Consider the following 10,955-nt stretch of genomic DNA (forward strand, 5'->3'; position numbering starts at 1 on the left):
CTAGAAATTTGAAAATAGCATGAACGTTGATACAATCACAACCATAAAAAAGGAGCGAATGAAAACATGGTAAATAATCAGTTGGGAAATATCTAGAGCCCCCCTAAATAAAGAAAAAAGAAGAAGAGAAATGCTATGTTGTGGGCTTCAATTATATGTGCTCCATTTCGCCTTACGTCCTCCTTGGGTTACTGAATTGAAAGATGGCCCAGTGCCAGACTACTAATCCCTAATTCAGGGATAGACTAGTGGTCCGAAGTGGAGAAAATACACAGACAATATATGACTCGGCCCACAACATGAACAGAGAAGGGAAAAAAGTGCGAATCCCAGCCACAAAACCGACTGAAGCAAGCTAGAGTAGAATTTTAATCGGTTTCTTCCATTTCAGAATTCGCTCTTGGTTCTTCATTGCGCGCCGCGTGCCGCATGGAAGACGACGAACAGCAACTTGCGTTATTGTCTAAGTCAATCCAGCTGGAGTGCTGGACCCTCCTCTCCCATTGGCTGAGAGTCACGTCTCCCTGAGCTAATCCAAGCACAGCAATGCTGAAACAAACAACAAGACCAGCAAGCCCCTCGTTGTCATTTCTGACGATTAAATACAGAAAGAGACAGACAGGCCAGCTAACATTGCTCAGCAGTAGCCGGTAGGTACCCAGACAAGCCATTGGAGACCAAGCAAGCATAGTCGTCTCTCGGGTAGCAGCTCTCGGTGCTTCTTCATTCCATTCCATTCCATCTTCATCGCGCTGCAGCCTGCAGTGGTGAGAGGTGACTGGTGAGATGCAGCCCCGGATCCGGATGGCCAGCTGGCGGCGTCGCCGCCGTTGGCTCGTTGCCTTTTGCCCTTTCATCATATCGACGAGCAGACCGGCTGTCATGCATGCTTCCGGCCTTCATCAGGGCTTCTGGCCCAAGCGGCCATGGCATGGGAAGCTTGCCCAGTGTCTATGTAGACGGGTAAACCTCTCTCTTCATCTCTCGGCGGTGTTCTTGATTGTCGGCCGTTCTTCTGTGATAGATATTTTTGCGAGCTATATTCTGAATCTTGCTTTGTGAGGTCGTTTAGGGTACGAAAAATGAAAAAAAAGGTTTATGAGATCTAGCGAGTTACTCCCTCCGTTCCAAATTATAAGTCGATTTGACATTTTTAGTACATCCTGAAAGGTCAAAACGACTTATAAATCGGAAACGGAGAGAGTAGCTCTCTGGTTCATCTTTGGACCATGGATTGCCAAGACAAGTTTTCCTTTCTTTTCTTGTACAAAAAGTTTTTCACCTTCACGCTATTGTATTTGTGCACGTTCTTCTCTTCTCGCAAGAAGATTCTCTAAAGTGCTGTAGTAATTTTCTGTCCCTCAGCTCGAGCTTCCATAACGAAAACAAGCTTGCCGTCGTGGTCGGGACGGACCTGCTTTGGGACATGAATTCTCGAATTTGGATTCAAATTCTAATTACTCGAATGATTTATTTTTTGTTTCAAAAAAAGAAAGCGTTGTTCTCCTAAACGAGCCGACTCCAAACCGGTTTCGGAACAGCGCAACCAGTCGTATGTTCTAAGTCCTTTTTTTTTTTTTTTTTTCTTGCCCAAAGAGAGGAAAAGCCCGGTTGACCACTTGACCTGCAGATTGGTCACTGGTTTTTTTCCCACAGGCCTGGCCCATTACGAAAATCTGGGCCCTTAGCCCATTTTGAAAGCATTTGCTCGTAAGCTCCTTTGGGCCCAGACGTCATTTCCCCAGCATCTCCCATGGGCCGACGAATCTTCTCCTTGTGTTTGGGAATCGGGGTTTCTTGCCTTTTTTCGTGAGCTCGTTCGATCCCTCGTTCCTTGCATTTCCTCTCGCTTTCCTCATTTCCTGGCACCACGAACCTCCTCCCCTCCTCCTCCACCACCACTGCCGTCCTCCTGCGCCTCCTCCTCTTTCCAAATCCCGGATCGGCCGCGCTAACAGGCTTCCGATCCAACTCGGCGACCAGAAACTCAGAACCCTACACGCGGCGCGGCCGGTATTCCGATCCCCATCGCCGGTAAGAACCCTTCACTTCTTCCACCTTCTGGTTCACAGCACCACCACATGCTCTCCCCATCTCCTCCCCCTCCCACGCACTCCAGTCTTCACCTGATCTACCTCGGTACCTCCCCGCCTATGGACCGATCGATCCCGAGCTTAATCAACTGAAATTTCGAACGCAGCTATGAGCAACCACGACGTCCCCGCCGCCGTCGACGGCGTCGCCGTCGCAGACGGCTACCGCGCGGCCGCCGTTGGTCGCGGTGGCGGTGGCGGCGGCCGCGGCGGCTTTCCCGACCTCCGCAACCGCCGGTTCAGAACCGCCTTGTACTACGTGTTCTGGGGGGGCGCTGGGATCATCATGTCCTCTAACGTGCCAAGCATCTCAGTGAACCCAGACCACCTCATGTTAAACATTCTCTTCGTCACGGCTGGCGTGAGCCTGCTTCTGTTGTCCATGGCTGCGGACGATATGCCCTGGATGGAGCCAGCGGCGGCTCGACTCGAGGGCATTCTCGCGCGCATGATCCAGATCGACTTCTAGGATGAGGGCACCCGCACAATCCCAAGCCGAGAAACACCCTTGGTTCAAAAAAAAAAGTGATCACGCATCGCGCTGCTTGTTGTGCTTGTTCGAGAAATGCCTTAATTACTTGTGTTGTGTACGTGTATGCATATGTATACGTCGTGTAGTGTTGTGTGTATCATGTAGTGTACGTGTATGCTACTAAGAACATTATATTTGTAATCTCTGGAATTGCTGTCGATTTTGTGTAAGCTACCTGCCCCGTTGTTTAATCTTGTGATCAGTTCTAATGTGTTGTGAATGCGCATGCCACGAATACTGTGATACTGTTTCTTCTGCTGCTTAACTTGCATTTGTGATTATTGAACTTGAACCCCATGGACTCTGCTACGCAGCGGCGCCGCCGCCGGTCCCCTCGACCCGGCGCATGCGCTTGCCATAGGCTGAGTGCGCCGCCGTCGAGTGGTCTGGGCGATGGTGCCCTCACCCCCATACGCACTGCGGTGGGCTTGGTATTAACCCTAGATCTAGCCACTCCTTGATTTAAACATGAATTTGTATGGTACAAAAAGGTGGAGGCACGAAAATCATGGAGCATTTCACTACGATTAGTAAACAAAACAACGAAGCTGGAGTACATTGATTTAAATATGAGGAGTCCTTACATTCCATAATATGCTATTAAGCTTCTCAATAGATCTATCCAGCAGATCATACTGTTGTCAAATATTAGCGGTAGCAGTTCCAACATGAGTTTGGTAGCCTGAGAAAAATCGAAAGCATATGGAGCAAAGTAATGCGAAAATTGTGTGGAATCTAAATGGGCTAATTCCACGATAATGAAAGGTAACACATGTGCCTGCAACTAACATATGGAAGGCACTCAATATTTGAGCACAATATTTTTGGATATCTGCATCTTTCATTGACATGGAAACGGGAGTAGATTAAAAAAAATAACAGTAGGTACCTAGAAATTTATTTCCCAATTGAAGAGCATATAGTGATGCTTGTGGCTGTTGGGTTATACACTCACATGTAGTCATTAATGAAGTTTGCATCCGATTAGCCTGAGTAAGAACAAAAAAATAGGAGTTACTATAGGTTTACCTTTGAAACAGGTGGCAAAAGAATTCCACTGATAAGGAAGTTTCTAATATGTGTTCCAATCACCCACGAACTGCACCTGTGATGTAAGAGTTGTTTTTGTATCATGAGCGAGAGGTGTATCAATCACTGTAGGTTGGTTCAATTCAGGCTTAACTAAACTAAGCCATAGCAAACACACCAGAAATGAAATGAAAAGACACTGAACAGGAGAGGCATTTGTACTTCAGAGAGACTGACATAGAATTTCCATTTAATTTCAAAACACCATTCAGTAACGCTATGGCGTTTCCTAATAAGTTTTTGTTGAACAATGGTACGCTGTTAACACTGACATGGAACTGACTGAAGAAACCTAGGCAAAATAAACAACTTGTAGGTCAAATCTGTATGGGAAAATAAGGCTGAGCCATGAACATGATGGAGCATGTCACTGAAGTGTTAACATTGACATCCTAAGTGAGAAGCAGGTGTAATATTATAATCCATGTAAACATCAGGAATCCCTACCATTCCAGGAGTGCCTTAAATAAGCCTGTCAATGCATCCACTCAGTAGAGCATACTCTTATCTATATACTACACAGTAGATCTGGAGGTAGTTCCCAAACTAATTTGGTAGACAGAAAAACTGCACTGTCAATGAGTTTTTATTCACCTGCTTATCGGTAAGAGAGGGAGGAGGCAGAGAGAGGGGGTTACCTGAGAAGTGTCTCCTCAGTTCGTCATCCATGTGGGAAGCATCCCTTGCTTCGTGGTGGTCGCCTGGCCTCCGTCGCTGCAAGGAAGAGGAGGGAGGAGGGCGGATCCCCACAGTAAGGAGAGGGATTTCAGGGAAGGGGAGCGGGAGAAGGAGAGACGACCTTGCTGGCTGCAACAGTACGCCGCCGACCGGAGGCAGCGCGGAGGCAGGTGCGGCGACCGGCGGGGGTGCCGGGCCGGCGCGCTTCGGCGGCGGCGCAGCGGTGCGGCGCAGCAGCGCCCTAAGGGCCGTGGCGCGGCCGACAGATACTGGCGACCCGCACTGGCTGCTCCGACACGGACGGCGAGGCTGCGGCAACGATCGAAGGCGAGGCGGATCATGCGGCTTTGCTGCACCTAGGGTTTCGGCGATGAAGAAGCGCCTGCGGGTGGCGGGAGGTGAGCGGGACCTTGTCAGCGGCGGCGCCGGCGGCCAACATGGGGACGCCCTCGGCGCCGACGACGATCTCCGCCTCTCCGATTAGGGGCGGGGGCGGCGGCGGCGTGAGCTGGTGGCGTGGAATACAGAAGGGAGAAAGAGGAGTCGCGAGAACCGTGGAGACGCTTCCGTCGTAGTCGTAGGAGAGGATACAGGATTACGACACGCGGTATCGCAGGGGCAGGGGCGGAACAAAGGCTGCTCTTACTTTCTTTTTTAGCTGCAGGAGATTTGAGTCTTCGTTGGGACGCCCTTTAGGAGTATTAGCTGCACGCCCTGCATTTCTCGCTCCTCCTCGGTCCCTCAGCTTGTAATAGTCTGATGATTCGATCCCCCAATGCCACTCTTGGGCGCCATTGATGACCTGGAAGCCATGGAGTTCCGAGGAAGTGACAGTGGAGGCGTTCCCATGGCGACGACGTTGCAGGTCGTCGTCGTGGTCGAAGAAACGAGCCAGGCGTCAGACACCGTCGACTTCGAGGTAGGCAAACTAGTGAAGCTGCACCTGCACGTTCGTTGCCTTTCGATGAGGTAGCTTAGTAGTTAGTAGCCAGACTCCGGTTATTTTTTTTATATATATATATATATATATATATATATATATATATATATATATACACACACACACACACACACACACACACACACACACACACACACACACAGCTGCAGATCAGCAGCACCGCAGCCATGCAGAGGGATTCCACGGAGAAGACGGCGCTGGCCGTGGCCGCTACAGCCGCCGTCGATCTGACCAACCTGTTTTTCCTCCTCCGCGGCGACACCGACACCGCCACCGAGCGGCAGCGGCGCTGGGGCTGGACCGGAGGAATCTCCGTGCTGTTCGCGTTCGCGGCTCTCCTGTCCGCCGCCGGCCTCGTGCTCGTTCTCCATACCACGGTCGTCGTCTCCGCAGCGCGCCGGCGGGTCCTCTTGATGGCTTCCGCGGCGGCGCTGTTCGTGGCATCGACCGGCACGGTCCTCGCCCTGCTGGACGCCCAAGGGCTGCCCGATGAGCTGTATCCTGTAGCGCAACACACACCTGGTGAGTGGTGACTCGTGTTACCCGTGCCGAGAAAGCCAGGATGGGCCTAAGGCCAGTCTCAATGGGGGTTTCGTGGGTGTATCATGCACATTAATTAGATGACACATCAGCAAGAAAACGAATCTTTGCATGATTTTAGGAGGAGAGAGAGGGAATACGTTTCATGGCCACGACACGTTTAGGCACCGTTACCAAGTCCTCGGTAACTGAATGAAACTCGCGTTGAGGGGCGTCCGGCGTTTCATCCTCATCCCGTGCGGCCGGGCTCCCGACGGCACGCCCTTCTCTCCCCCTTCCGCCCTTTCCCCAATCTTCCCGCCCCCTCCCGCCACCCTCCAGTTGTTCCCGCCCCTCTCCTCCTCCTCCGTGGATAGGTTCGCCCCCCGCACATCGCCTGCGCTAGGGTTTCAAATCAACGAGCAACGCTGCTCCGATGGCACCAGCGGAGAGATCCGGGCGGCGCACCTCCACGAGTGGGGGGAAAGGGCGAGCGGGTAGCCGTCTGGGACTGAAGAAGTCGTCCTCGACTGCGCCGTCGCGGCCTCCAACTTCGTCACCGGTACCGCCGCCGCCGCTGCCTTCCCTCGAGGTGCCGGTGCCGCCACCAGTTCCCACGCCGGCCACTGTGGTTTCCTCCCCTGCTGTGCTGAGTTCTTCCCCTGCTCTCCTGTCTTCGTCTGTGATGTCGCAGCCAGCGCGAGTAGGATGGGGGGCCGTACCCCCAATTTTTTCCTCTGAACCTGGAAACCAACAATCCCCAAATTCATGGTAAGCACTTGATTTCGATCTGTGTATTCCCAAATTCATGGCTGCCAGTAGTTGATTTGTACTCGTTGGAAGTTGATAGCCTGCAAGATTGTTCATAATGATATTGAAGATTGTTTAATACAGTTGGTTTTATAGTTGATCTTAGCATAGAAAGGTTCAGCTCTATTATGGATAGTGTTAATGATAGTGTGAAAACTTCAGGGTCTATCCACCAGGTGGTTTTATGAATTTTCTTCAACAACCACACTATCCGCAGCAGCCACAAATTCAAGGTGAAATTTTTCATTTGGTTGGACAGCCTATGGGCTTCAACCCGATATCACCACCACCAAGTGCCTGTGGAGCACCCCAAACTGTGAAACAAGGTACTTCAACAAAGGAGACGGTGAACATTGACATTGATGAAGATGACAACAATGAGGCAAATAGGCAAGTAAAGAAGAGATACTGGAGTCATGAAGAGGAAGAGAGACTGGTACAATACTTAATTTTGTAGGCCAGTGTTGTCGATAATACTTGATTTGTTCATCTTATATCAATATTTTGTATTTTGTAGGCCAGTGCTTGGTTGAATGCTTCTAAAGACCCAATTAAGGGAAATGACAAGAGAGGTGACACATTTTGGAAGGAAGTCACTGATGATTTTAACAAGAAAGGGAATGGGAAGCGTAGAAGGGAAATAAACCAACTGAAGGTTCACTGGTCACGCCTCAAGTCATCGATCACTGATTTCAATGACTATTGGAGTAAGGTAACTCAAATGCATACAAGCGGATACTCCAACGACATGCTGGAAGATGAGGCACAAAAGATGTATGCAAACAGGTTTGGAAAGCCTTTTTCGTTGGTGCATTGGTGGAAGATACTAAAAAACGAGCCCAAATGGTGTGCACTGATTGAGGAGACAGAGAAAAACAAGAGTGAGATAGTTGATGTTCTAGATGAACAATCACGTCCCATTGGTAGAGAAGCAGCAAAGGCTGAGCGTAGTGGAAGGCGCAAGAAGGACAATGTTATGGAAGGAATTGTCATCCTTGGGGACAATATTGAGAAAATTATCAAGGTGCAGCAAGATCGGAAGGTGGAGCGGGAAAAGGTCACAGAAGCACAGATTCAGATATCAAATGCAAATTTGAGGGCAGCAAAGGAGCAAAAAGAAGCAAAGATGTTTGAGGTCTATAATTCCCTGCTTAATCAAGACATAAGTCACATGTCTGAAGATCAAAAGGCTAGCCGAGACAGGGCAATACGCAAGATAGAAGAAAAGTTGTTTGCAAACTAAGGTTAGTTCTGAACTGCTCACATCATGTGTAAATGCTGCATCATGTGCACTATATTAATTAGATGTGAAAACTACTCATATCATGTGTAAATGCTGCACTATATACTATGGCAATTTGTAGTGTGAATGTTGCATTATCTACTATGGCAGTTTCACTTTAGGTGTGAAAACTGCTCATATCATGTGTAAATGCTGCACTATATACTTTGGCAGTTTGTAGTGTGAATGTTGCATTATCTACTATGGCAGTTTCACTTTAGGTGTGAAAACTGCTCAATTTCACATTAGGTGTGAAAACTGCTCAGTGTGCACCTATATATACACCATCCTCTCTTTTATGGCTGCCCTGTGCACCTATATATACACCATCCTCTCTTTTCCTTAACACACACGAAGGTCTTCTCTCTTCCTCATTCTTCTTCCATCTTGTTCTACAGTTTTGAGGTGATCTTAATATCTTTAAACTTTCTATCTTATTTTTCTTATTACTGTACTCTCTCACCTTTCCTTTTTCTCATCTGCAAAGATGTCTGAGGAACATGACAATCCTGATGAAAGTCAAAATCCTCTATACTCGTTGGATGAGTTCATTGCTGAGGATGAGATCCTAGATGATGTTATCAATGAAGCCATGGTGGTCATTCAGTCTACTGTCGAAGCTCTGCAGAAACAGGCAGCTGACCATCGACTGCATCCGAGGAAGCACATCAAGAGACCACGAGAGGAAGCACATCAAAAACTAGTGAATGATTATTTCTCAGAAAATCCTCTTTATCCTTCCAATATTTTTCGCCGAAGATTTCGTATGTCTAGGCCTCTTTTCCTACGCATCGTCGAGGCCTTAGGCCAAAATTCTGATTATTTTACTCTAAGGGTGGATGCCGTTAATAGGCAAGGGCTCAGTCCACTACAGAAGTGTACTGTAGCTATTCGCCAATTGGCTAGTGGTAGTGCTGCAGATGAACTAGATGAGTACTTGAAGATTGGAGAGACTACTGCAATGGAGTCGATGAAGAATTTTGTCAAAGGTGTTAGAGATGTATTTGGTGGACAGTATTTGAGGCGCCCCAATATGGAAGATACTGAGCGTCTACTCAAAATTGGTGAGAAACGAGGTTTTCCTGGTATGTTCGGCAGCATTGACTGCATGCATTGGCAATGGGAAAGATGCCCAAATGCATGGAAGGGTCAGTTCACTCGTGGTGATCAGAAAGTGCCGACGCTGATTCTTGAGGCCGTGGCATCACATGATCTTTGGATTTGGCATGCGTTCTTTGGAGTAGCGGGTTCTAACAATGATATTAATGTTTTGAACCAATCTACTCTATTTATCAATGAGCTAAAAGGACTAGCTCCTAGAGTCCAGTACATGGTCAATGGGAATCAACACAACACTGGGTATTATCTTGCTGATGGAATATACCCTGAGTGGGCAGTATTTGTTAAGTCAATACGACTCCCTATCACCGACAAGGACAAGTTGTATGCACAGGAACAAGAAGGGGCAAGAAAGGATATTGAGAGAGCCTTTGGTGTATTGCAGCGTCGATGGTGCATCCTAAAACGACCAGCTCGTCTATATGACCGAGATGTACTCCGTGATGTTGTCCTAGCTTGCATCATACTTCACAATATGATAGTTGAAGATGAGAAAAAGGAAGAGGACATTGAAGAAAATCTAGATCTAAATGTGGCTCCTAGTTCAGCAACCGTTCAAGAACCGGAAAGCTCTCCAGAACAGTATGTTCCGCTCGAGAGAGCTTTAGAAAAAGATACTAATATTCGAGATCGATCGGCTCATCACCGACTTAAGAATGATTTGGTGGAACATATCTGGAGTAAATTTGGTGGTCGTACACATATACCTGGAGTTTGAGATAGAATACATGTAATAATAATTTTATATATCTGTAACGTTTGTTTATATATATGTGCAAGTGCATTTGTATCTGAGATCTCATGCTGAACTATGTTTATTTGTGCAGGGTGAAAGCATCTATATGAATCTATGGGGTGCATCTCGACATTGTTGGTTGAATGGTCATCATCAATTTACCGCCAGTTATCTGTCATCTTTTGCCATTGGAAAACTTGCTGTTCCAGTTATCTTGCTGTTACAATTCGTCTTAGTTATCTTGTTGTTCCAGTTATCTGAACTTATGCAGTTCATACTGCAGTTTGTAGTGCAGTTCTGAAGTTATATGAACTTATGCAGTTATCTAAATTATGCAGTTCGTACTTGCTGTTCTGTTGGTTGAAACTGAAGTTCTGTATTTGTAGTGCACGTATTTTAGTTTTTGTGGAAAAGTTATTTGCTGACTAAGGTTGCTCGAAGCTTAGCTCTGTAGCTCATATGGTTAACTTCTGTTACAGTGATGGTTGCTGCTATTGGCCTGAATGTTTAAGAAGTGAATTGAGAGAGAGAGGCTATCTGAATTTTTTATCTCTAAAATGAAAATCTATCTGCATTTTATGTGAATGAAAATATAGTTGAGTGTTATCTATATTTTCTCATGTGTGAATGTGACTGTCCAGAAATCTCCCAGAGTTATACAATGCCAGACTTGTATGGTTTTTCTCTTATCTGAACCGAAAGCTCATGTGTGCACCTGATGCTTGTATGGTTTCTGAGATGAACCCTATGAAGGTCCTGATCTGAAACTTAGTTATGACAAACTTAGTTAACTGAAATCTATGAAGTGCATTGTGTCCTCTCTGTTATTAGAAACTTAGTTACCTGAAACTTGTCATCTGCAACTTAGTTATGGTCCTTATCTGAAACTTGTCCTGAAACCTGAACTGTATTTGTCCTGATTACTGATCTGTATTTGTCCTGATGCCTTCATCTGTATTTGCCATGAAACCTGATCTGTATTTGTCTCGGTTCCTAAAATCTGATCTGTACTTGAGTATTATCTCATTTGTAAACCTATGTTCAGTTCGGCGGTGGCAACAATTGCCGTAGCAATCTGTGCATGTTTCCTCCTCTCTTTCTTACTTTACATAGCTACTGCATGTGTGCACCCGATG

At 47.1% G+C, this 10,955-nt stretch overlaps 2 protein-coding genes and 1 long non-coding RNA gene across 5 annotated transcripts; 2 read left to right on the plus strand and 1 right to left on the minus strand.

The window, feature by feature from the left end:
- Nucleotides 1-417: 417 nt before the first annotated feature.
- LOC136475792 (uncharacterized) lies at nucleotides 418-5,042 on the minus strand. Of its 3 annotated transcripts, none has more exons than XR_010763284.1 (3): nucleotides 4,353-5,042; nucleotides 659-3,614; nucleotides 418-549 (listed from the first exon to the last, which is right to left on the minus strand). It is a non-coding gene; the product is annotated as an uncharacterized lncRNA (long non-coding RNA). The 3 variants fall into 3 exon arrangements; XR_010763283.1 differs by having other exon boundaries at nucleotides 462-549; nucleotides 633-3,614; XR_010763285.1 differs by lacking the exon at nucleotides 418-549 and having other exon boundaries at nucleotides 3,118-3,614; nucleotides 4,353-4,428; nucleotides 4,514-5,042.
- A 1,266-nt stretch (nucleotides 5,043-6,308) lies between these two features.
- Nucleotides 6,309-9,976, plus strand: LOC136468597 (glutathione S-transferase T3-like). The gene is made up of 4 exons (XM_066467108.1): nucleotides 6,309-6,643; nucleotides 6,845-7,118; nucleotides 7,200-7,926; nucleotides 9,911-9,976. Exons 1-3 carry the CDS (start codon nucleotides 6,309-6,311, stop codon nucleotides 7,923-7,925), a joined length of 1,335 nt encoding a protein of 444 aa, XP_066323205.1. The 3' UTR covers nucleotide 7,926; nucleotides 9,911-9,976.
- On the plus strand, nucleotides 8,452-9,801 carry LOC136468598 (protein ALP1-like). Its single transcript, XM_066467109.1, has one exon. It carries the CDS (start codon nucleotides 8,452-8,454, stop codon nucleotides 9,799-9,801), a length of 1,350 nt encoding a protein of 449 aa, XP_066323206.1.
- Nucleotides 9,977-10,955: the final 979 nt, after the last annotated feature.

Source organism: Miscanthus floridulus, chromosome 8 (genome assembly GCF_019320115.1).
Source record: "Miscanthus floridulus cultivar M001 chromosome 8, ASM1932011v1, whole genome shotgun sequence".
Classification (NCBI taxonomy): Eukaryota; Viridiplantae; Streptophyta; class Magnoliopsida; order Poales; family Poaceae; genus Miscanthus; species Miscanthus floridulus.